At 39.2% G+C, this 27,462-nt stretch overlaps 2 protein-coding genes across 2 annotated transcripts; both read left to right on the top strand.

Annotated features, from left to right (window-relative positions):
- Positions 1-1,026: 1,026 nt before the first annotated feature.
- LOC307154293 (sodium/potassium-transporting ATPase subunit alpha-1) lies at positions 1,027-11,838 on the top strand. Its single transcript, XM_079864059.1, has 22 exons — positions 1,027-1,129; positions 1,279-1,392; positions 1,504-1,563; positions 2,257-2,460; positions 2,558-2,671; positions 2,755-2,889; positions 4,276-4,393; positions 5,582-5,850; positions 5,967-6,275; positions 6,431-6,565; positions 6,645-6,837; positions 6,916-7,091; positions 7,354-7,490; positions 7,578-7,728; positions 7,821-7,989; positions 8,077-8,231; positions 8,961-9,084; positions 10,364-10,509; positions 11,022-11,152; positions 11,243-11,344; positions 11,425-11,516; positions 11,699-11,838. Exons 1-22 carry the CDS (start codon positions 1,118-1,120, stop codon positions 11,725-11,727), a joined length of 3,075 nt encoding a protein of 1,024 aa, XP_079720185.1. The 5' UTR covers positions 1,027-1,117; the 3' UTR covers positions 11,728-11,838.
- Positions 11,839-14,527: 2,689 nt separating this feature from the next.
- On the top strand, positions 14,528-27,255 carry LOC307154292 (sodium/potassium-transporting ATPase subunit alpha-1-like). The gene is made up of 22 exons (XM_079864058.1): positions 14,528-14,763; positions 18,659-18,778; positions 18,874-18,933; positions 19,045-19,248; positions 19,341-19,454; positions 19,537-19,671; positions 19,753-19,870; positions 19,954-20,222; positions 20,342-20,650; positions 21,031-21,165; positions 21,245-21,443; positions 21,527-21,702; positions 21,781-21,917; positions 22,005-22,155; positions 22,491-22,659; positions 22,745-22,899; positions 22,991-23,114; positions 23,243-23,388; positions 23,471-23,601; positions 23,677-23,778; positions 24,137-24,228; positions 24,536-27,255. Exons 1-22 carry the CDS (start codon positions 14,752-14,754, stop codon positions 24,562-24,564), a joined length of 3,087 nt encoding a protein of 1,028 aa, XP_079720184.1. The 5' UTR covers positions 14,528-14,751; the 3' UTR covers positions 24,565-27,255.
- Positions 27,256-27,462: the final 207 nt, after the last annotated feature.

Below are 27,462 nucleotides of genomic sequence, written 5' to 3'. Positions count from 1 at the left end.
CACTGTTTCCGGGTATATTATTAGCTGTTACCTGATTTGATCCAGGCATTGCTGTTTTCAAAGACTAGTGCACTAGTTAATATTGTATATTCTTGATTATTCAGCTCTGCTAAGTCACAGACCGCCTACTTTAGTATATAATGTTTCCTTTCAGAGACTGGAATGCTTCTTTAAAACAGGTTAGGTATCTATTTTAAAGCCCCATTTCATGATCCAGTCAAGTTAATGAGTGCCAGACCTATAAGGAAAAAAAAATTAAAATGTAACCACTAAAATGAATTTCTGCGACTGTCTGGCTGATCTTCACTGTTGACTTTCCCACAACCCTGTTTTCACCTTGAATATCTGCACACTTCATCCCCTTCTTCCTAAAGCATGCTGTCATTAACAGGCTCCAGCTGCTCCTGGTTTTCCTGGACTATTTACCAAACAAATGGATGCAAACTCAAAAGGAAATGTGCAAACCATGCTCACCGACATATAAGCTGTTGAAAAGCATAAATATGGACTCAACTTAATCCACTGTTGACAGAGAAAAGATAGCGAGCCGTTTACAAAACACGGACAAAGCCTATGCAAAACTCACATTCAGAATTCTTGAGATACGTTTGTGGCCGTGTGCAAACGTAGTTTGATCTATCAGATTTATTACTGGGTGTTGAATGCCGACGGACACAATTTACTCAGTCATTCATCACTTACCTTGGAAATGGAGCAGTGGCCAAAGGTCATAAAAATAAGCTGGTGCCTAATCATCGGCAAATAAATGATTCATGTTGAAGACAAATCAGTGCACAGGGAAGGTTTTTTAAATACTAGTAAATTGTTGTGTAAACTACCACAGGTCTAGTAATAAGATTATTATAGCTCCTCATCTTGGTGTCAATGACATGACCTACCTGTTTGGATGAAGGTTGAATAAATGTTAAAACTCGATGACAGCAGCCAAACTCCTCCCTAATCTCCTCAAACTCCTCCCTTGAAACAGGTGAGTTGGCGGGGTATAAATTTTGTGAACCTGGCTTGGACACACAGGAGCTTTTTGTCTCCGGAGAGGCTATCAGGAGAACGACGACATCTAAAATCCATACATTTTGATTAGGAATAAACGAGGAAAATGGGGCTTGGCGTGAGTGGACCATATTTTATTATACTGCCAGTTTGCTTTCCTACTCTTGTTGCTCCATTTGTTGTGTTTTTTTATTTTATCTCATGCTCTGCTTTTTTTAAATCTGCAATGTGTTTATTGCTTATGCAAAGTATTGTTATTCTTGATAGACGGGGAATGACAAGTACAAATTGGCGGCAACTTCAGAGGATGGAGCCAAAATGCCAAAAAAGGGAAAAAAAAAGCAAAAGGACATGGACGATCTTAAAAAAGAAGTGGATCTGGTGTGTATATAAGTGCATTCAGAAAATACACATTGCATTAACATACTTTTAACACTCCATTTAATCATAATGTGGGGAACTGAGATTTCAAGGCTCTTTTCATTTCCACAGGACGACCACAAGTTGACGCTGGACGAGCTTCACCGCAAATACGGCACTGACCTGACCAGGGTGAGTTTAGTGACACTTTTGGGAAATCTCATTGCATCTAAAATAGTTCATATGCATCTTTTTTATCTGATTAGATGAGCATAAATGATTATTGTTATCATCTACCTTTAAAAAGAACAGCTAGTAACCTGAATAAAAAAATCATTGAAATGATGTAATATTAAGCTCTTTTCTGTCAAATCAAAGCACTTTTACTCAAACATTATATATATATATATATATATATGACATCTGTGTAAGATGTTAACCAGATCACAGAAGACATGTTCAAGGCAAAACAGTAGTTATGTATTGGAAACAGTAGATCATATGTATTGGAAACAGAAGATTATACATTGTAATGGAAAACTTCTAATTCAAGCACTTGCAACTTATGTAACTATGGATCTGAAACCTATGTGCCTAATATTATTCGAGCTGTCCTAAGCAAACCCGGACATAGGGCAGTGGGTGGTGTCCGACTATTTGCTCCGCCCCTACCTGGACCAAACCCTCTGCCCTACCTTGACCTTTACTTCACTCCAACGGCTCAAGGACAGCATGCCCCTTTCAGTTATTACACAATATCTATCTGGAGTCTCATATTTATGTTCATTTATTTATTTATTTTATTTTTTTAATAAAATCCACAGCTTCTGTTTTGAGTTTGCTTACCCTACGACAACTCATTTTTTTTTAAATCATTTTTGGCAGGGCTTGTCTTCTTCCCGTGCAAAGGAGATCTTAGCTCGGGATGGGCCGAATGCACTGACCCCACCTCCTACGACTCCAGAATGGGTCAAGTTCTGCAAACAGCTCTTTGGTGGGTTCTCAACGCTGCTGTGGATTGGTGCGATCCTTTGTTTCCTGGCATATGGAATCCAGGCTGCCTCCGAAGACGAACCCGCAAATGACAATGTACTATGGAGCAAAAATGGTCTTCTCTTAATTATGCATAAATAGTTAATATCTCAACAAACATCACTTCTTTGTTTGTATTGAATAATTTTTGCAGCTTTACCTGGGGATTGTGCTTGCTGGTGTTGTCATAATCACAGGATGCTTCTCATACTACCAAGAAGCCAAGAGCTCTAAGATCATGGAATCTTTTAAGAACCTTGTTCCTCAGGTACTGGAATTCAAAAATAATTCTGATAGACATTTTAGCTCTCACAAAAAAACTAGTCGTTTTAATACATTCTGGTTTTGTAGCAAGCCCTGGTTGTGCGTGATGGAGAGAAAAAGAACATCAATGCTGAGGAGGTCGTCGCTGGAGATCTTGTGGAGGTCAAAGGTGGAGACCGAATCCCAGCTGATCTTCGTATCATCTCTGCACATGGATGCAAGGTAAGACCTAAAGCTCATTAGAATGACAAAAGTAACATACTCCTATACTGTTGAAAAGACTGACATAGATATGTTGTGTTTTGAATGCTGGTCGCCAGCAACCAGACTTCTTAAAGGGATAGTTCACTTTGAAATTAAATTTTGGTATGTTTTAACTTACCTGAAGGGCATCCAAGATGTAGGTGTCTTTTTTTCCACAGTAGTTTCAATTTTGATATTTTTAGGTCAAACCGTTCTTGTCTGACAGTCATATCATGCAGGTCTATGGTCACTATCTCAAAGAGCATGCACAGAGTCCAAATTAAAACAATTCCCCATCGTCCAAATTAAACAATTTCCCATCGTAAGTACACATTGATGGCCTAAGACACGAAACGAGCGGTTTGTGTGAGAAAACGAACAGTATTTATATTGTTTTTACCTCTTATAAAACAACCACGTCCAAGTGATCTGAGGGCGAGCGCGCATCCTGGTGTGTGACGTGTGCGCAGACTGGTGCATAGATATATACACTAGAGGTCGCCTTGGCTACGGCAGTTCATTGGAACGAATGTCTTTAATGCGACATCTAGTGTATATATATCTATGCACCAGTCTGCGTACACGTCACACAGCAGGAAGCGCCCGCGCCCTCAGATCACTTGGACGTGGTTGTTTTATAAGAGGTAAAAACGATATAACTACTGTTCGTTTTCTCACACAAACCGCTCGTTTCGTGTCTTAGGCCATCAATGTGTACTTACGATGGGGAATTGTTTAATTTGGACGATGGGGAATTGTTTTCATTTGGACTCTGTGCATGCTCTTTGAGACCGTGACCACAGACCTGCATAATATGACTGTCAGACAAGAACGGTTTGACCTAAAAATATCAAAATAGAAACTACTGCGGAAAAAAAGACACCTACATCTTGGATGCCCTTCAGGTAAGCTAAAACATACCAAAATTTAATTTCAAAGTGAACCATCCCTTTAAGTAGCGTAACCAGAATGATTTTTTTGTCTAACTGGTTGCTAGTAGGGATGCACGGATATAAAAAAAAATTCCGATACCGATATATGATATATATGATATATCTACCAAATTTTCTTATTGGGCCAATAACGATAACATATATTGGCGGATACCGATATGGTGGCTGATATATTGTGCATCCCTAGTTACTATGCAAGTCAACCAAGGTTTTGTTGGTGAACAGGTTGTCTATGCTGGTCTACCAGCTAGACCAGGAGTGTACAAACCTGCTCCTGGTGGGCCAATGTTTTACAGAGGTAAAACAGCATTGGACACCCCTAAGCTAGACCAACACCAAACCAGTACTAACCACCATAAACAAGCCTGGACCAACATGGATATTCATGGAAATCTTCCTTCCTTCTGTGCAGGTAGACAACTCTTCACTCACTGGTGAATCTGAACCCCAGACTCGTGCTCCTGACTTCTCCAATGAAAATCCCCTGGAAACCAGAAACATTGCATTCTTCTCTACCAACTGTGTTGAAGGTACAATGATAAAACAGCTAAAGTTAGTTGGATAACAAAAACAATGGCAGAAATATATAGCTGCAAGCAGCAATTAAGGGGGTTCAAGTGCTTTAAGGCCTTTAAGCACATGCGTATAAAGGTATTATGTTTTATTTCTCATAGATGGAAAATACCATTTAAAGCCAAAACAGGGAATTTACTAAGGAAATATATGTTTTTAAAGCTTTTTAACAGTTATCGAGGTTGAGCCAAAAATCTAGGACTAGTTCGCGAAAGTAGGTTTTTGAAATCTCCAATATTTAACGAACAATTCGATTGACAGTGGCTGTTCTTGAAGGAAAGTTGTTCTACCATGTGGTATGAATGTCGTGGGCATGTGTGAAAATCGCGTGATATACAATCCAGAGGCGCCCCCCTCTGATGGCTGGATTTCTTTCACATTTCTCACAGGCCTCTAGGGCCGTGAGTCAAACAGGCCCAGCGAGTTTCGTTCCAATCGGCCTTCGTTAACCTTGTCTGACAGATGCTCAAACATCATTGGCTGAAAGTGGCCATGTTTTTGAGATACGCGAATGTCCTCGTAGACAACTGTGGCACCTTGGACAAAGACACTGCATGCCAGTTTTCAATTGTTCTGACATTTGTGTAGCTATTGTCATTTTTGTGTTTTTATTTTATTTTATAGTGCCACAAAGTGGCCAGTCGCTGCGTCCTTTTTCACATGACCACAGACTGAGCCCATACATAGGTGTACCAAGATTGGTGAAATTATCCGTTTTAGTAAAAGTAGCCATGGACATGAATCGAAATTTCAAATTTTTTTGTAATTATTTACAATCAGACTCCAGAGAATCTGTATGCACTGGTTTGGTTCCGATTGGGCGTAAAACCTAGGACTACTTCGCAAAAGTAGGTTTTTCTAAAAATCCAAAATACCCGAAAATTTCGCCATGGTGTCAACCGAATCTGGATTTGAGGATCAAGGATTACAACGATATAAGACACTTGAGCCTGAGACAAAAGGTTTAGGAGTAATGAGCCCTCAAAATCCCTCAAAGTTTCAAGTCTCTACAACTTATGGTTTGGTCTGCCCGATCACTTTTAGAGGAGAATACTGATCCTTGGAAATTCTAACAATACAATTGGGTTTCAGAGCGATGTGCTTGAACCCCTAATTATGTAATTAAAAGTTACAATATTCAATAGGTACTGCCAGAGGGATTGTCATCAACACCGGTGACCGCACCGTCATGGGTCGTATTGCCACTCTTGCCTCCAGCCTGGATGGTGGAAAAACACCTATTGCTAAAGAGATTGAGCACTTCATCCACATTATCACTGGTGTAGCTGTGTTCCTGGGCGTGTCCTTCTTCATTCTTTCTCTGATTCTTGGATATGGTTGGTTGGAAGCTGTCATCTTCCTGATTGGAATCATTGTCGCTAATGTACCTGAAGGTCTCCTTGCCACTGTAACTGTAAGTCAGGGTGCTTCTTTCATATGCTTCTTGTTTAGTCAACTGTATCTACTTTTCAAATTCTTTTCTAGAACACTTGAGCCAAAAATGATTGCTGAATTTGTAACTTCATATAGGTGTGTCTAACTCTGACCGCCAAACGAATGGCAAAGAAGAACTGCCTGGTGAAGAATCTGGAAGCCGTAGAGACTCTTGGCTCAACCTCCACCATCTGCTCTGACAAGACTGGAACTTTGACCCAGAACCGAATGACCGTCGCTCACATGTGGTTTGACAACCAGATTCATGAAGCAGACACAACAGAGAACCAGAGTGGAACCTCATTTGACAAGAGCTCTGCTACTTGGTCTGCTCTTGCACGTGTTGCTGGCTTGTGCAACCGTGCCGTCTTCCTTGCTGATCAGAGCCATCTCCCAATTCTTAAGGTGTGCTTGAGTTTCTCAATATTTATAACTTTAGGATATTTAGATATTTTTAAATATCTAGATGTTTTACCATTAGATTGACTTTTAGAGGTCCAGCAGTAAATATATGTTTGTAAAGACTCTATTAGTAAAATAACTTAATCAATCTTTTGCAGCGAGAAACTGCTGGTGATGCCTCTGAGTCTGCCTTGTTGAAGTGTATTGAGCTGTGCTGTGGTTCAGTCACTGAAATGAGAGAGAAGTACACAAAGATTGCTGAAATCCCTTTCAACTCCACCAACAAATACCAGGTATTTTTGTTGATGTATTCTTTGGAGATTTGCAGATTTGGCTGGTCGCCCTAACAACACCTAATCTGCTTTTTTCCAGCTCTCAATCCACAAGAATCTCAATTCCTCAGAGTCTAAGCACCTGATGGTAATGAAGGGAGCGCCTGAGAGAATCTTGGATCGATGCTCCTCCATTTTGATTCAAGGAAAAGAGCAGGCTTTGGATGATGAAATGAAAGATTCATTCCAAAATGCTTATGTAGAACTCGGAGGTCTTGGAGAAAGAGTGCTGGGTAAAGCCACCTTATGAAGTTCCATGTGCCATAAAAAACTATGACTATGCACACTAGTGATTGTGTTCTTTCTCAAAGGTTTCTGCCACTTTTGCCTCCCTGATGACCAGTTTCCTGAGGGTTTTGCATTTGATACTGATGAAGTGAACTTCCCCACTGAGAACCTGTGTTTTGTTGGCCTTATATCCATGATCGATCCTCCTCGTGCTGCTGTACCAGATGCTGTGGGCAAGTGCAGGAGTGCTGGAATCAAGGTGTTGCTTCACCTTGATTCAAGACTGATGGCTTGATTATATTGTACCTGTATTAAAGTAAATTAATCAGATGATCAAGCATTATATCTTCTATCGCAGGTTACTTGTGACCATCCAATTACAGCTAAGGCTATTGTAAAGGGTCTTGAATCAAGATGTTGTTCTTGATTCAAGATCCACAGTTTGAATATGTTGCACCTTTGTGCTCTTGTTGCAGTGACATTCAGTTCATCAAATGTTAATTCAGAATCTTCTATTACAGGTTATAATGGTTACTGGTGACCATCCAATTACAGCTAAAGCTATTGCAAAGGGTGTTGGTATCATCTCAGAAGGCAACGAGACTGTGGAAGACATTGCTGCTCGTTTGAATATCCCTGTTGGAGAGGTTAATCCAAGGTAAACTCGCCATCTCAAACAAAAACTTTATGGACAACACGTTTTGCATTTACTCTAGATGTCTGCTAACACAAAGTGTGCCTCTAGAGATGCTAAGGCCTGTGTGGTCCATGGTGGAGAACTGAAGAATATGAGTGAAGACGAGTTGGATGATATCCTGAAACATCATACAGAAATTGTGTTCGCCAGAACTTCTCCTCAACAAAAGCTGATCATTGTGGAAGGTTTTCAGCGACAGGTACCGTCAGAGAGTTATCTATCCAATCCTAGTTGATCGTAGATGATTTTACCCAACAGGGACCATTTTAATGGATTTTTTGCTCTTATCAGGGTGCCATTGTTGCCGTAACCGGTGATGGTGTCAATGATTCTCCTGCTCTGAAGAAGGCTGACATTGGTGTGGCTATGGGTATTGCTGGATCTGATGTTTCCAAACAGGCTGCTGACATGATCCTTCTGGACGACAACTTTGCCTCAATTGTCACTGGAGTAGAAGAAGGTATGACATGTTATTGGAAACTTAATTGACTAAGGAATTATTAAGGATTCTTTAAGACTTATTTCTCAAATGTGTCTTCAATTTTAGGACGTTTGATCTTTGACAACTTGAAGAAGTCCATTGCCTACACCCTGACCAGTAACATCCCTGAAATCTCACCTTTCCTCTTGTTCATCATTGCTAATATTCCTCTACCTTTGGGCACAGTCACCATTCTCTGCATTGACCTGGGAACAGACATGGTAGGTGAAAGGACACATTTTTTTTGTGTGTAGAATATTGTTCAGTATGAGAATCAGGGGTGTCAAGCATTGAAGGTGCATATACAACTGTTGTATAGATTAGTTTTCCTCTTCTTCTTTGGGTTGGCAGCCTTGGAGCCATATGGTAAAACGTATAGAAATTTGGTGAACTGATTGATCATTTGGATGAGAGTTGACCTGAGCTGGATGATTGTTTTCTGCATTCGAACTGAACTAATTTCTTAATTGATTAACTTTACAGATATTGAACTGAACTGAATCAACACTGAACTGACTTCTGCTGAACAATGATACTATTGTATAGAGCTACTTTACAGCAGAATTGAATTCTCTTTCCATCATTGATCGTTATTTTCCTGTTCATCTCTATAAACAATCTGGGCTGCTTTTCTCAAAAGCATTGTGAGCTCAGTTGATCAAAGAGACTTAACCATGTTAAGTTAACTTACCCAACAGCTCAACGTTTGACACATTTTTGCTAATAACTTTGAACCGTGTTATTCTTTTTCTTCATTGGATCATGGTTTCCACCATCTTTAAAATAAACCAACTTACAGATCCTCCCCTGCTTTTTCTCAGATAATCGTATGGTGATGCCAATTAATAGCATCCCAACCAGGAAATGTGGCCTTATCTTGGCAATGAATGGATGCATGGAATGAAATTGCACTTGCATTGCATTTGATTTGTTTTTCAATGTTTCCACAGGTTCCTGCTATCTCATTGGCCTACGAAACTGCTGAAAGTGACATCATGAAGAGACAACCCAGAAACGCTCAAACAGATAAACTGGTGAATGAGAGGCTAATAAGTATGGCCTACGGTCAAATCGGTAAGAGCATGGTTATTCTAAACAGATGTTTATACCTGTTAGCTCTACTGTATGTTCATTCACTGACCTGGTTTTAAACAAGAACTTTATTGTTCTTAAATATTGTTAACTAATTTACTCTAACCATAGCATTTAAATGAATTAGCATGGATGCTCAACATACAAAATATCACCAATAAGCAAAACACACCTTTGATGGTACTAATGCATTGCAGCAGTCTTTGTTACTTATTAAGGGTGTGTTCACACTTTGCATGTTTGGTTCGATTAAAACGAACCCTGGTGCGATTGCTGTGTTAGTGCTGTTCATTTGAATAAGTGTGAACGAACCGTGGTGCGCACCAAACAAGAGGACCGAGACCGCTGAAAAGATGGGTCTCGCTCCACTTCCAAACGAACTCTGGTGTGGTTCGACTGAAATATGAACGCAGCACGGACCAAATGTCACAACGACCCTAACAAGGACAGAATGCTCAAGCAAACCTGTTTTTTCTCGTCATAGTCGTGATGTTGCCCAGCACAGTTCAGTACAGGCATTTGAACCGCGTCTCATCTTCATTTGTGTATGACGGAGGGATTCCTGCCGCTGTTTTAATGCCTTTACACATTTTATAAGCTCTTTGCGAGTTCTCAGCTGGTCAAAATACCATCAATTGAAGGCTACGCACATACAACGAGCACATTTAGCCCAGCACACAGCATTGTTTTGGATGTTCGGTAAGTTCCGTCTCAAAATATATGACATCCCCATGCCTTTAGGTTCAGTATCTTTAGAATCAACATAAAAATGCCAATGTGAATGCTAGGCAGACAGGACTAAATGTTTTTTTGGTCCGGACCAAACAAACCAAGCAAACCAAACTACACGTGTGAACATGCCCTAAAGCAATAAGCCCCAGTGGTTTACAGTGAATTTATGGCATTGTTAGGCATGACGCTGAGCGAAGCTTAGCTGTTCTAAATTCACTGTAAACCACGGCTTCATGAAGCACAACCAGGAAGGGTGGCTATATCTTTTAACACATTTTATAAACTGTCAACGAAACTTTGTAATTGCTAAATATGAACAGCGCCACCTACTGTTTTTAAAGAATATCTAAATAACTTAATTAAAATAGAATGCACTACAATTTCAAAAATAAATGCTAAGTATTACATAAATACATACAACGAACAAACATTTGCAAATTTGCATTTAATTGCAGGTTATACACAATTATTTGAATCTATTGTCAGACCCTCCTAACTTAAATTTTAATGTCATCATACATATTTTTAGGTATGATGCAAGCAGTTGCAGGGTTCTTTGCCTACTTTGTAATTCTTGCCGAGAATGGATTCCTGCCCTCCGATTTAATAGGAATTCGAGTCAACTGGGATGATAAGTATCTCAACGACCTGGAAGACAGCTATGGCCAGCAATGGGTAGGTGTCACAGCTCTATAAATCAAAAACATGTATTAAACAACAAATGCATACATCCCACCAAGCAAAAACAAATTTCCGATAATACCAGGTGAAAATGGTAATATTTCTTGGCTGACCAATTGTGATTGGATCACCAAAAACGCACCTTACCCAGATCGCGACATAGTTTCGTCCAGATCCGGCCCACATCTGGTACACATGGAATCCACATGTACCAGATGTGGCCCGGATCTGGGCCGACACTATGTCACGGTCTGGGTAAGGTGCGTTTTTGGTGATCCAATCACAATTGGTCAGCCAAGAAATATTACCATTTTCACCTGGTATTATCGGATTTTTTTTTTTTTGTTGCTGTCTTGGTAATACTAGGTGGAAACAGGGCTTCTCTCTCTCATGCTCGATTTCAGGGATCTTGTATATAATTTGCAATATATCAATATGCAAGGTGGGATGTCTGCAAATGTGAATTATCAATCATGTTAATATTGCTCATCTGTTTATATTCCTAGACGTATGAGCGCAGAAAGGTTGTGGAGTTCACGTGCCATACGGCATTCTTTGCCAGTATTGTGATTGTGCAGTGGGCTGATCTAATCATCTGTAAAACCAGAAGGAATTCCATTGTACAGCAGGGAATGAGGTGTGTAAACAAAGGGTCCAGACATAAACGTGTGTAATATGTGTTATTTTAAAAGGCCATGTCATAATGTTCACCACTTTTCTTTCATAGAAACAAAATCCTTATCTTTGGACTGTTTGAAGAAACTGCTCTGGCAGCGTTCCTGTCCTACTGCCCAGGCATGGACGTTGCTTTGAGAATGTATCCTCTCAAGTAGGTTTTTTTCTTTATTTTTTATGCCATATAGCACTTTGGAAAACCATTAACCACCTAACATTGTTATTATGATTTAGACCATGTTGGTGGTTCTGTGCCTTCCCATACTCGCTGCTCATCTTCGTATATGATGAAGCTAGAAGATATATCCTTAGGCGGAGCCCAGGAGGTAATAACAGACTTCGACATTGATATCAACTATGTTTGCTTTCATTTTAAAGCTAAAGTATCTGTTAACCCTGGATTATGAATGGGACTTCTGATAACTTTCCTAACAGCGTTTTGTTGTTTTTCAGTGCTTTGAGAGATTAAGAATGAACTGGCTCTAATATCTGTGCTGTTTTGTTTCAGGCTGGGTGGAAAAAGAAACATACTACTGAAACAAGAAGACTTCATGTCGCAAACACATGCAAGAAGACATTCGTTTTGATATTTTCAAAATGATACAGAATCTGGTCATTTTCAATCAATAAACCTGTGAACTTAGATTGAGTTTGGTTTTGTGTCTTCAATGTGCTCTATGAATCTGAAAAGATGCAGATGAAGTGTTGATTTATATGAGCAAGATAGCATGATTTCACCCACTCCTTTTCTTTTTATAGTTCTTGGTAACCTAAGAGTATTGACTGTGAGCATTGTCTCTCTACTCTTAAAAATAAAGGTTCCAAAAGGGTTTTTTTCACAGTGATGCAATAGAAGAACTGGTTTTGGTTCACCAAAGAACCTTTTAGTCAACAGTTCTTAAAAGATCCATTTTTTCGTACACTCTTAAAAATAAAGATTCTTATAGAGCCCCTAAAATATTTGTCAATGCTTTTGCGTTCTCTCGCAAACCGTTTTGCGTTCCCCGAGAAACTTTGCTTTCTCTCACAAAGACGCAAAAGCATTGACTTATTATTTTTCTTCCCATCTTTTATTTTATATTAGTAATGAAGAACCATTAACATCCATGTAATCTTCTCCATTCCATAAAAAGTTATTTATTTTGAAAAAGGTTCTTTAGATTTTTAAAATGCTCTTCACACTTGGAAAAAAAAAGGTTCTTTTTAGAACTGAATGCTGAAAGGTTCTTTGTGGAACCGAAAATTATTGGTCTATGGATCACTGCACTTTATGGAACCTTTATTTTAAAGAATGAAGCATAAAAAACATTTTAATAAACTAAAGGACCTTTATTTTCCACTATAAAGAAACTTTAGTGGTTCCATGGATGTTAAAGGGTCTTCATGGAACCAACGATGCCAAAAAAGAACATTTATTTTTAAGAATGAAGCATAAAAAACATTTTAATAAACTAAAGGACCTTTATTTTCCACTATAAAGAAACTTTAGTGGTTCCATGGATGTTAAAGGGTCTTCATGGAACCAACGATGCCAATAAAGAACATTTATTTTTAAGAATGAAGCATAAAAAACATTTTAATAAACTAAAGGACCTTTATTTTCCACTATAAAGAAACTTTAGTGGTTCCATGGATGTTAAAGGGTCTTCATGGAACCAACGATGCCAATAAAGAACATTTATTTTTAAGAGTGAAGCATAAAAAACATTTTAATAAACTAAAGGACCTTTATTTTCCACTATAAAGAAACTTTAGTGGTTCCATGTATGTTAAAGGTTCTTCATGGAACCAACGATGCCAATAAAGAACATTTATTTTTAAGAGTGAACAAATCACTGAAGCCAACAATAAAATATTGAACCTCACAGAGACATAAAATGTAAAACCAGAAAAATCACATTACTGATAGGAAAATTGCTTTAATCACTTTATTGATTAATTAAACTACTGTATGTCTTCTTCAGGTGTAAAAACACCAACGGTAGTGGCAGTCTTTAGTAACTGTAATCAGTTTAATTTAAGAACAATAGAAACTGATGCAATATTCCATCATGATTAAAAACACTTGTGATGATGACATCATTGAGCTTACTAGTGATTTATCTCAATCTGAACATTATCTCAAACATTTCCAAACTCCTCTCAAATGCTCAGTTTCAATACATTAATGCTCAATACCAATCTATCTAAAAAGCAAAAGTTAACTAAGCAACAAGAATTTAAAATATGCTTTATTGACATTTCAGAAAAGATAGGCACAGCACGTGATCAGGCACATCAGAATTCACTACTATCACTAGAGGGCGTTCTTCTAGTCTAAAATTAGGGGGGTGACATGATAGTTTCCATGACAACACATTTATAGGCTAGAGCCCACAGCTTGTAAATAAAATTCAAGATATTTTTAGCTCCCCTACTTTGAAGATGCAGTCTCCAACAGGCACCATTTCAACCGGTCAATTTCCATCATCAGCACACACTATAGCCTACATGTGTTTAATGAGCATAATCCCTCTAATGAAGATAATCCTGAAAAACATACATAATGACCATGAAATAAGATCAAAAATAGCCTGACAAATTGAGCTCAAATTAGTGTATGGTATCTTAATACTATATTAACCCATATAAATGAGTAAATGCAACAACATTCACATTATTTACAGTGAACACAAGCTTTTTAATTTGCTAAATGTATTTTTCTAACAAAATTGCACTTGTATGTAGGATATAAGACAATGAAAAACCAAGCAAGTCGTTATTTTTAGACTGATTAACACCATGAACATGATTACGTTCGCTTGTCTAAGCACATGCCACAAGTAGAAGGCCATGTTAATAGTTTGATAGTATACTTTTTAACTGCTAATAGTAAATAGTTTAATACTTTTAAACACATTTTAAACCAGGTTTGCATGCAACCATGTAGTGATTAAAGAGATGTAAAATCATAGATAAACTGGATTGTAGATGGTCTGGTACATGCTGGTAGACCTGCAGTAAACCAGCTGGTTTTCTGAACATGACCAGCTAGAAGGCATGTTGTAAAACACAGCTATAATCTCAAACTGGATTTTCTAACAGGGTAGTAACTTTCAAGAGATTTCAAGGGTACTTATAAGTACTTAATATACTACCCGGCCGCATTTCATAAAGATAAGATCAAACAAAAAGAGTATCTTCACTCTGATATGGAGAAGAGATTCATGGGCATTTTTTCAACGTGATCAAAGTTCAGAGGTAAAAGTCTGACACACAATCCCCCAGGCCAGATCTAGCCTCCCCTGCAGACCACGCCCCTTTCCTCCGCGTTACCATGACAATCCGGGCAGACGTCACAGTGAAAAACCCCACTGTATATATAAGCATTGAATGTTCAGAGACTGTAACGCGGCTTGGATGCGTGTCCGGGTTGAACGACAAGTCCAGCGGTGACCAAGGAAAAACAGCCCAGAGAAAAAAGGAAACGGGATTGGGGACTTTTAATTTGTTGTTTTAAAAAGAAAACTTGGATTTTTCTTTTGGAAACTCAGGTGGTCGTTTTTAACCAAAAGAAGCAACATGGGACGAGGAGTAAGTGTGAACGTGTTTTGTCGTTTAATGTTTAAAGGCTGTTTTGGAATTTCCGTGTTCAAACAGGTTGTTTCAAAGTAATTCGAATGTTTTGGTAAAGAGTTCCAAATGGCTTCCCAGAGCGCGAGACTTCCGCAGTTCGAATATTCAAATTAGTTGGTTTAAATGAATGAAATGTGCGCGAGGGTTCGTCTAAACCATATAAAGTCTGTATTCTCGGATGGAGCAACAGGTTTGAGGTCTGTGGCTTTAAAAGAGAGCCAAGCACCCCTTTAAGACTTTCTTGGTTCAGTACAAAGATTTCAGGAATGTAGCAGACAAACTTCCTCCTATATGGCCGCGATGTTGCATGGCCTGTTTGTCGAAGCAGATAAAGTCAATCTCGTGACTTTTATATTGCTGAACTAATAATAGAACAGCTAAGTGTAACCCTTACGTTTAGCAGCTCTGAGAAAAATCGTCAGCTTTTTACCTTTACTTTACATCTAGCTTGGCCGACAACGTGTTTCTGACTAACGAAACCTCGAGATACATTGTAACAATTTAACCGCGTAAACCTCGAAATGGAACGCCGCGCTTAGTTTAAATATTCGGTGTAGATACATTGTTTCAAAATCTTGACATACATCCACTTAAGAGTCTAAATATCCCTTTAAAATGTTGAGGGTGATTGAGGTGTGTATTAAAAAAAATACTCCACATTTTTATTTCAACAAAACACTAGCACGTGTATTGCTCGTTTTAAACTACCCGTATACTGAAAATCGCAATGTAGCGTTTAACCATAAAATATGACTATTCATGCAACTCCTACACAAGATAAACAGTTAACTCCCTTTTACCACGAGCTATTTCGTCAAACTACTACATTTAAAACTACGAGATAGTTTAAAAACCTCTAAATGAACGCGACGCGTAGTTCAACTATTTGAAGTACAAATGTAATGGCGTGATGTTGTGGTTCATGTTTTGTCTCTAACCGTACAGTAACGCCAAGTAAACCATGTGACATTTGAGGGTGTAGTTGACACGATAAAGTTGTCTCGTGTTAGTGGACTAGTTCTCATCGCGTCTGTTTGTCATCTTTATCTCAGGCTGAGTAGGTTCAACAAATGCTTGACTTCAAATAAACGGGAGCATCGTTTTTGTGTCTTGCAATCAAGGTGAATGAATGTTAATCGCTGTAAAACACCTCATATGCTTAAATTTCCATTTCTCTTTTCACATTCAGTCATAGTCTTCTGATTTGCTTCCTGTGGGGTTCATTAACTCCTAATATGATTCCAGTATGCAGTGGCATTGCATAAGAGCTGAATACCACTCCCTAATGTGAGGCTCTGAGCACCAGTGTATATTTAAATTATGCATTCAGTCCCAGGATGCTTCATGTGATGGAGAGCAAACAGCCATCCGCATGTTTCATCTGGGTTTGGTGCATTGAGCTACGCCCCCAGCCCCATTAAATCCCACCGCAATGGGGCAGATGTCTCGCCTCTGCAGACACAGGGTTGTTGTAGTCTTTGTGTACAGAAGACCGAAATTAAATAACAGCATTTAGTCTATTTTGCTATGTGTGTCATATTGAAATCAGAATGTGAATTGACATATATTATATATATGTGCTAATTTAACCTTTTAAAGTACTGTAGATGGCATCGTATTGTAGTACCAAAACGTATGCCATGTAACCGTATTCATATACATAGTATTTAAACTATACTGTAAGGTACTTTGAAGTTAGGGTAAAGTATTGTTTCATACATAAATGTTAGTTTACTGTGTGTTTTTGGACCAGCATCAGGTGTTGACCACAGCTGTGTAGTCGCTCTCCCGAGTGTGTTTATAAGCTAAGACTGACATTCCGTCTCCCAAGGGTTTAACATTCTTTCCATTCATCGGTCACTCTGTGTTAGTGAGACCTTTTGTCATTGACAATCCTATCTGACAGAGGCTGCCGACCCCGACAGGCTGTCTCATGGCCCCCTTACCTTTTTTGGTACTGTGTGTATAGTAAAATGCATTTAACCTCCATTCTAAAACGTTGCTTTTCCTCCACGAATGGAGAAAGAAATAACTTTCCAGAATGCATAGATGTTTATCTTGACATTTTTTTTAAACTACATTGGGGTCCAAAAGTCTCAGACTACATTGAAAATCTGTAATTTGCGACTTTTTAGAATTTGAAAATGTTAATATCTTTAGGCGACTAGTTAAATGAGTGTCAGTGACCGTGTGACCCTTTGATGTTCTTCATTCATTGAAAATCAAGATGCTCTTTGCAATGTCTAAAATCATGCATGATCATCAGGTTTTGTTCATGAATGTATAATACCATAAATGGTCACATTTGTGAGAGAATATTCTATTTATTCTGAAGTTTACAGTTTTTTTTTTTTTTTTTTTTTTTATGCTAAAAAATGTAATCTTTGATGTCAGGTTGGGTATTAAAATGCAAACTCTTGGGCCCCACTGTACTTTTTTGTTAATTTTCTATCCGTGCTCCTAAACTGAAATGAGCTTATGAAAAGCTGTAGTTTAGCACTAATTGACCTGTGACTGGTGTGGAGGAGTTTGTACACCATGTTTTCTTTTCACCCTCCTCTGTTCATTCGCCACTTCTGAAACAAAGAGTGTTGGGTCTGACACGTGACTTAACCCATTCACAGGTCTAGAGGTGTGGCTCTGTTTCCAATGGCAACAGGGCAAAGTCCCAGTATGATAGGACTGATATGCATGAGCGAACCGATTTTGGCTTATGTGCAAGGTAGGAAATATTTGGAAGAATATTAACATGGTAGCATCCAAACAGAATATTCTCTCACAAATGTGACCATTTATGAGTTGGTTCTGCCATGGTTGATTAATCTTTCACCCTCTGGCTCACTTTCTTTCAACCTTTTGACATTTTCCACACACATGTGCATATGCATATTGAACCTGATGACTAGGCATAAGCAGACGAGAGAGCGCTGAAGTAAGCTGTCATGTTCAGTTGAGCACTACATGTGTTGAGTTCTTTGTTTGTGGCCACTTGCATCAGCTGTTGCTTTCATGTGCAAAAAAATATCCAGTCCGATGTACTTGCAGATTTATATCAGGACCTGCCAAAACCAAATAGATTTCAGGCTGAGATAAATATCTTAGTAAGATGATCCGTAGTCATCAAAGATGTCAGTTGTATGTTAATGGCCTATGTCTATGATGCCACAAAGTTAGATAGTTTGATTAGATAAGATTGTAGGTTAGATATTTTCTGAAACTAGACTATCTTTTACTGTCTTTATGTGCTCATACATGCTGTGGACTTTCTCTTTTCAGTATACTGAAAAACGTATAATTGCATATTTATTCAGTAAATTGACACATCGTGTTTCAAACAAAGAGCCTGTTGATTACTGAGCTGACTGAAAATGACAATCAACTTGGTTCAAATGCAAACTAGCAATCACATGCTTTATACTTTAGTGGTTCATTTAACAGCTCATGTGCTTGCCTAGACAATGAGTCACCTATTGTATTCACAGAATGCCGTTGTGATAAGAACTGTTGCTTAACACTAGTAGAGGTCACTTGGTTAATTTTCCTTCAAGTTAAATGTTAATTACTACACATTCGGATTGTGCAATCAGCACTACGTTACCGCTTGCTAATATTTTACATGCATCTCTTGCACACATAAGTTGGATAATACCAGTTTCTTGTGCATTTACAAGTCTATCCTAAAAACCAATCCCATCAATAAATGTTGTCAGTTAAAAGTTACAGTCTTGCATCACACTTTGTGATTTCTGAATTGATTTCACAGATTCTAGTAGTTGCATCCATTTTAAGAAAAATACTATTGTTAGACCGTGCACAGGAGATTTAATGTTTGCTTTTGCCTGCTCCACCACAGGAAGGTCGAGAACAATATGAGCTGGCGGCCACCTCTGAGCAGGGGGGCAAAAAGTCAAAGCCCAAGGGCAAGAAAGAGAAGGATAAAGACATGGATGAACTAAAAAAAGAGGTGGACTTGGTAAGTCCGTTTAGTGATTCAAAACACTTGTTGGCAAAACTATTACAGTAGTCTTTGATGAGATGGTAAAATGTTCTTTTTTTGCACTGTTGTAGGATGATCACAAACTGTCCCTGGATGAACTCAATAGGAAATATGGCACTGATTTAAACAAGGTAAATCTGATTCAGTACTGGATTTGAAATTAAGGATTGACTGTTTTTGAAGTGTAATGGCATAAAGCTCTCAGGCTGGATCTTCATTGTCTAACTTATCTCGTTCTCCAGGGACTGTCATCCGCTCGTGCTAAGGAGATCTTGGAACGTGATGGACCCAATGCTTTGACTCCACCTCCAACAACCCCAGAATGGGTCAAGTTCTGCAAGCAGCTCTTTGGAGGATTCTCAACTCTCCTGTGGATTGGAGCCATCCTTTGTTTTCTTGCCTACGGCATCCTGGCTGCCTCCGAGGAGGAACCTGCCAATGATAACGTAAGGAGAAAACCCTGTTTGTGTTTCTTAAGGGTATGCCTTTTAAGATAACATAGCAGTACCCCTAACGTCTCCTCTGCTATCCTGTGCAGTTGTATCTGGGTATTGTGCTCTCTGCTGTTGTGATGATCACTGGATGTTTCTCGTACTATCAAGAGGCCAAGAGCTCCAAGATCATGGACTCTTTCAAGAACCTTGTCCCTCAGGTACTGACAATAATCCTTACATATTATCAGGATCTTTTTATTTTCTTAAGTGGTGTTAAGTGAATTTCCACTTTGTCCGTAGCAAGCCTTGGTCATCCGTGATGGTGAGAAGAGTAATATCAATGCTGAAGAAGTTGTGATTGGAGATCTGGTGGAAGTCAAAGGTGGTGACAGAATCCCTGCTGATCTGCGCATCATTTCTGCTCATGGATGCAAAGTGAAGTACCATTTTAAATCATGGTGAAATGTCTTCTCCATTGGCACATTCCATCTCTACAAGCAATCTTGTCCTTTCCAGGTGGACAACTCCTCCCTCACTGGTGAATCTGAGCCCCAGAGTCGTACTCCTGACTTCTCCAATGAAAACCCACTTGAGACCAGGAACATTGCGTTCTTCTCTACCAACTGTGTTGAAGGTACAAAAACATGAAGCCTTTTGGAAGTCAAATTTGTGTTTGTTAAAAGTAGCCATTTTCATTGGAATTTGTTTTGCTTGTAGGTACTGCCAGAGGGGTCGTCATTAACACTGGTGACCGCACTGTCATGGGTCGTATCGCCACTCTTGCTTCTGGTCTTGAAGTTGGTCGCACTCCCATCTCTATTGAGATCGAGCACTTCATCCACATCATCACGGGTGTAGCTGTCTTCCTGGGCGTGTCCTTCTTTATCCTCTCTCTGATCCTTGGATACTCTTGGCTGGAAGCTGTCATCTTCCTTATTGGTATCATTGTTGCTAATGTGCCAGAGGGTCTCTTGGCTACTGTAACTGTAAGTGCCAGAATAATTGCAGTTGTGTAGTTGCAGAACAATAACAGCTTGGATTATTTGTAATATCAAATATAGATAAACCGCTGTATCTATTTATCTTGTTATCTTGTTATTTCCAGGTGTGCTTAACTCTGACTGCCAAACGAATGGCAAAGAAGAACTGCCTGGTTAAGAATCTGGAAGCCGTGGAGACTCTTGGCTCAACCTCCACCATCTGCTCTGACAAGACTGGAACTTTGACCCAGAACCGAATGACCGTCGCTCACATGTGGTTTGACAACCAGATTCATGAAGCAGACACAACAGAGAACCAGAGTGGAACCTCGTTTGACAGGAGCTCTGCTACTTGGGCTGCCCTCGCACGTGTCGCCGGTCTGTGCAACCGTGCCGTCTTCCTTGCTGAGCAAGAAAGTATCGCAATTCTTAAGGTCTGTGTTGATACTTTGTCAGACTGTAAAATCTTTTGACAGATCTTCACAAAGTAGTTTTGCATCTTACTGACGCCATTGGAGAGTTGTTTACTATTTGCTAGCCATGTTTGACTGCTTGTGCTTTGTTCTGCTGGTTGCCTCCAGGGATTGTTTTAGCCCCTTGAGCTCCCTTGAGCTTTTGACTGGAACACAGTGTTTCCCTGTAAACACCCTCCAATTTCTGCCAATTCTGACTTTTGTAATGGGACTAATTTGTTGGACTGTTACCTCAAATTAAACTGCATTGCTTGCATTTGCTGGAACATCAAAGCAGTCTTTCTTAACATGCAACAGACAGACTGTTCCTTGTTCTCACACTTTGCTGTTTCCTCTCACAGAGAGACGTGGCTGGTGACGCCTCCGAATCTGCCCTGCTGAAGTGTATCGAGCTCTGCTGTGGATCAGTGAAAGAGATGAGAGAGAGATACAACAAGATTGCAGAGATCCCATTCAACTCTACCAACAAATACCAGGTAAAGCCATCTCCTGCTTGGGGCAAGTCTTTGGATACATTTATGATGTCTAACGCTTTCTGTCTGTGGACCCTTTTAGCTATCCATCCATAAGAACATCAATAGCAATAAAACTGAAACCAATCACCTGCTGGTAATGAAAGGTGCTCCTGAGAGAATCCTGGACAGGTGCACCTCTATTTTGATCCAAGGAAAAGAGCAGCCACTTGATGATGAGATGAGGGACGCCTTCCAGAATGCATACTTGGAACTTGGTGGCCTTGGAGAAAGAGTACTTGGTAATTTAGCTTTTTTTGTAATGCCGTTTCTAAACTATGCATGCCCATTCTACGCTTTCCTTCAACATGTTGATTCTCCACAGGATTCTGCCACTTCAACCTTCCTGACGAACAGTTTCCTGAGGATTTCCAGTTTGATACAGAAGAGGTGAACTTTCCCACTGAGAACCTGTGCTTCATTGGGCTTATGTCCATGATTGATCCTCCTCGTGCTGCTGTACCAGATGCTGTGGGAAAGTGCAGGAGTGCTGGAATCAAGGTACGTCATAGTCATTGCGAATAACTGCTTGTCGTCTGGAAGAAACAACCAGAAACATCTTGATTTTCGCACTTCTAGGTTATCATGGTTACTGGTGATCATCCAATCACAGCAAAGGCCATTGCCAAGGGAGTGGGTATCATCTCTGAGGGCAACGAGACCGTTGAAGACATTGCTGCTCGCTTGAACATTCCTATTAATGAGGTCAACCCAAGGTAACGGGTTCCTTCTCCTTGATTTGAATGTTTTTGTCTGGATATTTATTGCGTTTAGTTTTTCATTTCATGTAATGTTCTTTGAAGGGATGCCAAGGCTTGTGTTATCCATGGTGGTGACCTGAAGGATCTGACCCCTGAGCAATTAGATGACATCTTGAAGTACCACACAGAAATTGTGTTTGCCAGAACTTCTCCTCAGCAGAAGCTGATTATCGTTGAAGGCTGCCAGAGACAGGTTAGTTGTCATTACGATCTCAGATCAATCAAAACTTCACCAGGTTGTTTTGATAAGATAAGAGTTAAATACTTGACCTGGCTAGTACAACTTGACCAGTTTCCAGCGTCAAGTAACTTCTGCCCACACTGAACATATTTGAAGTCTAATATAAAGCTATGAGAAGCAGGATTTTGGATCAGTGAGCTTTAACTGTTGGTGCAGCAACCCAGCGTGACACAACAGCAGTAGAAACCAAAGGATTGACTAAATGGCTTGTTGGATTCGTAGTTGGTTAGGACAAGAACTTAGGCGTGTCGTGGCATGGTGTAAGATTAATTTGTGTTTGTCCACAGGGTGCCATTGTAGCCGTAACCGGTGATGGTGTCAATGATTCTCCTGCTCTGAAGAAGGCTGACATTGGTGTGGCTATGGGTATTGCTGGATCTGATGTTTCCAAACAGGCTGCTGACATGATCCTTCTGGATGACAACTTTGCCTCAATTGTCACTGGTGTAGAAGAAGGTATGATGTTATTGGAAACTTAATTGACTGAGGAATTATAAAGATTACTTTAAGACTTAATTCTCAAATGTGTCTTCCACTTTAGGCCGTCTGATCTTTGACAACTTGAAGAAGTCCATTGCCTACACCCTGACCAGTAACATCCCAGAGATCACCCCCTTCCTCTTCTTCATCATTGCCAACATCCCTCTTCCTTTGGGTACCGTCACCATTCTCTGCATTGACCTGGGAACAGACATGGTAAGCACCACACTTGACTAGTAATTATTTCTTTGATTGGTCAGCCAAATCACGTTCTTGCATAAATGCCATTTGTCCTCTTATCTTCAAGGTTCCTGCTATCTCATTGGCCTATGAAGCTGCTGAGAGTGACATCATGAAGCGTCAACCCAGAAACCCCAAGACTGACAAACTTGTAAATGAAAGACTCATTAGCATAGCCTACGGTCAGATCGGTAAGAGTTCATATTTTATTAGTATAAACGATCATCTTGTGCAGTGCCTTTTCTCTGCATCCCTGGTGCAAAGCAGTTACGTAAAGAAGTTGGATGATTGAATCTCCTTGCTTCTGCTTTCTCCACAGGAATGATTCAAGCTCTGGCCGGGTTCTTCACGTATTTTGTCATCTTGGCTGAAAATGGCTTTCTGCCATCGTCATTGCTGGGCATTCGAGTGTATTGGGACGACAAATACATGAACGACCTGGAGGACAGTTATGGCCAGCAATGGGTGAGTGTTTTCAATCTTCCAATGTTCCAATCATTCCGCTTTTCCACAGTCCCGTCTGAACTCATGTTCTTGGCCATCTTAGACATACGAGCAGAGGAAGATTGTGGAGTTCACATGCCACACAGCCTTCTTCACCAGTATTGTAATAGTACAGTGGGCTGATTTGATCATCTGCAAGACCAGAAGAAACTCAGTCTTCCAGCAAGGAATGAAGTGAGTAGATGGCCAATAATTTGTCCTAATTTGGTTTGCCCAAAACGGATATAAAGTGACTTTTGTTCTTTGCAGGAATAAGATTCTCATCTTTGGACTGTTTGAAGAAACGGCTTTGGCTGCTTTCCTGTCCTACTGTCCAGGCATGGATGTTGCCCTCAGAATGTATCCATTGAAGTAAGTTTTGCAATATTTTGGGGTCATTTGTTGTATATTTTTATTAAGTGTAAGAATAGTTTTATAGTTTTTTTTTTTGCATCAGGACAGTTTATGCAATACATTTAGACATTTGTGCCATAGTGGCTTTACGGTTTTATTTGTAAAATTTTGTTGCATTAATTTACTTACTAATATTTTTCATGCAAGTCACTAAACTCTTGTGTTTGGTGACACTCAATGTTAAATGAATTTTGAGGGGAAAATGTATTTTGTTGAGAGAGTTTATCGAGAAATTGTATTGCTAAAGTAATGCATATCAAACAGCTATAGTCTAGAACAGGTGTGATTTGTAATTTTGGTACGTTTTCTTCTCCAGACCAAACTGGTGGTTCTGCGCCTTCCCTTACTCACTCCTCATCTTTATTTATGATGAAATCCGAAAACTTATCATTCGACGCAGCCCAGGAGGTAAGAAAATATTAAATCGCACCATGCCTCAAAACAATCGGAGATCATTTTTATTTGCATAATGAGATAAATCTTGTTTTTCAAAACCTAGTTAGTATTTTTAATCATTTAAAGATTTCTGTTGACTCCATCTGCCACCTCGGATGGATTTTTTCATGTTGCAATGCATTCTGGGATTGTCTTAGTGAAGAACATATGTGATTGAGCCCAGTGTTTGACTTGAAATGCTGCCTAGGTCACTAGGTTAGAGTTTACATGCATGCAGTTGTCCTGCTAAACTAATTTGAATTTTGTATCTTTGTCATAGGTTGGGTGGAGAGGGAGACCTACTATTAAAGCATTCAGTCTGCATCACACAAGTTTATTTGCATGGTTGTCTCGCTGCTCGGAATTTTATCCTCCGTAATTTGGATGTTTTTATATAGGGAATGCTTGATACAAACACTGAGATCGTGAATCAAGACATTGCGTGCCTTGTTTCCAAAGCCGGACCAATTTTATACATGTTTTTAAAAGTGTTATATAAAAATAAACTTGCAGTCAGGTCCCACATTTGTGTCATTTCCTTGTTTTTCATTTCTAAGTTTTGTTTTAATGTGGAAAGTGCTCGGAGCTTGAGTGCATGCCCAGAATGCCCGTTTGTTTGGTACTCTTGGTGCTTTACCTTTATATGTAACCCTTTCAAAAATGTACCATGATAACCACAGTTTCAACCAAAATATCAACAAATATCAATGTTGAAGCATTTATTGCATGGAATGCTTGAAATGTCGTTAAAGCAATTGAAGATGTTTTCAGAAAACCTAATAATAACATTAATCATAGTAACTTTGGTGAAAAAATTATGATGTGGTTACCATGGTAAATTATTATTTTTATTTCTCTAAGGGAAATTTCATTAGTTTGTGCACGACTGTTAAAAATGTTGGGAAGGGAAATAAGCTCTTGCCTTCTGTCCATTTCAACAGCCTCAGCTACTGAAAAATAACATTTTCCAGTGCAATATCCTTCTTAATGAGAGTGGGTGTGTTTTAAACGGGTTTGGAAAGTGTAATCCTGGTCTCAAGCCTGGAGGAGACTGGAGATCCACTTCTCTCCACCCACTCTACTGAGATCTGGCACGGAAACACGTCCAACAAGGTTCCAGTCAATAAAGTATCTCGAGTCAGAATCCCCAGAGAGGGCAGGGAAAGGGATTGAGTTTTTACTTTATTTATGACTGATACCAACAACTAAAACCAAAAAGTACAATGGCCGATATATGTAGAATCAGTTTTTGCTTTTGTCGCAATATCTAAATTAAATCTGATCATGCACTACAATAAAAATATGCATTGTGAATATAATTGAATGTTTTAGCCATCTAAACAGTAATGCATTTAATTTCTTTTTTTGGAGGGCTATGTCTATCTTAATTCTGCATGTTACGTAAAAAGTTGAGAAATTTATGCAAGTAATGCATTCAATTATTTACCCGTCCTGTCTTGTACTCTGATGAACACTTGTAAATGCATCTTTTTTTCTTTCTTTTTGAGAAAGATGCATGGATAGTTTATTGACTTAACATTGAAGAACCGATCAAGTAGATGAGTAAATATCGGTAAAACCAATTATCAGTGCATATCTGCATACAAGTATTCTTAAACACTTCTATCTTCAATAATTTGGAGCAAGTAGCATGAGTCTTCAACATCGTGTTTTACCTTCCCTTGTTCTCTCGCTCTCTCTTCGGATGATGGCCCCGGGTTAACAGCTCAATCTCCCTGAGGTGCATATCTGTTTCCCAGGGAACTTTGGCTGAGGGCCATGCTGGGAAAATGCGGTCGGGTGGGGTTGAGACTGGAGAGGGGTTGTGAAGTTCAAACCTGGATGAGCTTGAATCTTATTCTGTTGAGTAACAGCTATTTTCTATCTCTCAAATGAGGCTGTTGAAACTGCATTTACCTTCCATGTGTTTTATTTGGGTTCATAGGATGTCGGCGGTTGATAGTTTAATTACCCGCAATTAACTCGCAGTTCATTCCATTGCCGTTTCACGGAAAGATGCGCCATTAAACCTGATAGCATGTGTTCTCTGTGTTTTGAAGTATCCGCTCCACCCGCTGAGAAAAGCTCATTTTGTGCAGCTTTTCCTGAAACACAAGGTTATAACAAGCTGTTTGACCTTTTTCATTCAACTTTTCCAATGATTACGTAACGTACAAAGTCTGAGTTGAGCCACAAGGACAGTTTTTAAACTATTAACTAACTGCCAGTCACTCCAAGTCAAAGTTGCTCATCAAAAGGGTGAATGGCGTGAAATCATCTGGGACTTTCAGCCTAAAATCAAAAGAAATTAAATCTTGCATAAAGAAAGTCCTAATTTTAGGACCAATAATTGTGCATTGTTTTCATGAAAAAACAAAACAAAACAAAAAACCCTCTTTTCTCAGTTCTCAGTAGCTACTGTAATTCCCTTTAATTATTACAAAAATACAGCTGTAAGTATTTGCATTCACATACTGGGGGAATATATGCTGATTTTAATTCAATAAAAGTCCATTACAATCTTAATGGACCAGCCATTTCTACATGATGTAGTATCGTTAATGTTTCCCCTGATTTAACGTTATGCTTTCTGTTAATTAATCATTTTTATTTTCCCCAATCAATCAATGGCAGATACTGGTGAAGTATTCTCTAGGGTGAAGGGTCAGGGCAAGGTCAGAGCAGACACAAAATGAAACCAGAATTAATAAATTTTTCTGGAGTGGGACAATTGCGTAACAAAGGCGAGGAGAGAATTTTGTTCAGTTTGTACCAGCCATGTTTATTCATGTTGTGTTGCTGCATGATTTTTGCATGACTTTCACATCACTTTGCATTTAAAAACTAGGTTGTTCCCCAATGTGTTTGGTTTGTTAGGGAGTGAAAACCATTTTGGAGAGCCTGCAAATAAACTCTCCTCAAAGCAGCTTTAATGTTTGAAGCCCCCTCAACAGTGGACAGACATGCATGTCACAACAATCTAATTAAATCCGTTAAAAATTAAGCTTGTTGATCATTTTAGCTCATTGAAACATGTTTGTATATGCAGAACCCAAATGTGATTGTATGAGAATGAAGACTGTTATGACGAAACCAATAAAGCAGACTTTGTATCATGTATCTTGGAAGCATTGCATCAGCTATTTCTGTGTGTGTGTGTGTGTGTGTGTGTGTGTGTGTGTGTGTGTGTGTGTCTGTGTGTGTGTG

The sequence above is a fragment of the Squalius cephalus genome (genome assembly GCF_949319135.1).
Source record: "Squalius cephalus genome assembly, chromosome: 2".
Classification (NCBI taxonomy): domain Eukaryota; kingdom Metazoa; phylum Chordata; class Actinopteri; order Cypriniformes; family Leuciscidae; genus Squalius; species Squalius cephalus.
The sequence above is the reverse complement of the archived record's forward strand: the minus strand, read 5'-3'. Positions and strand labels throughout refer to the sequence as shown.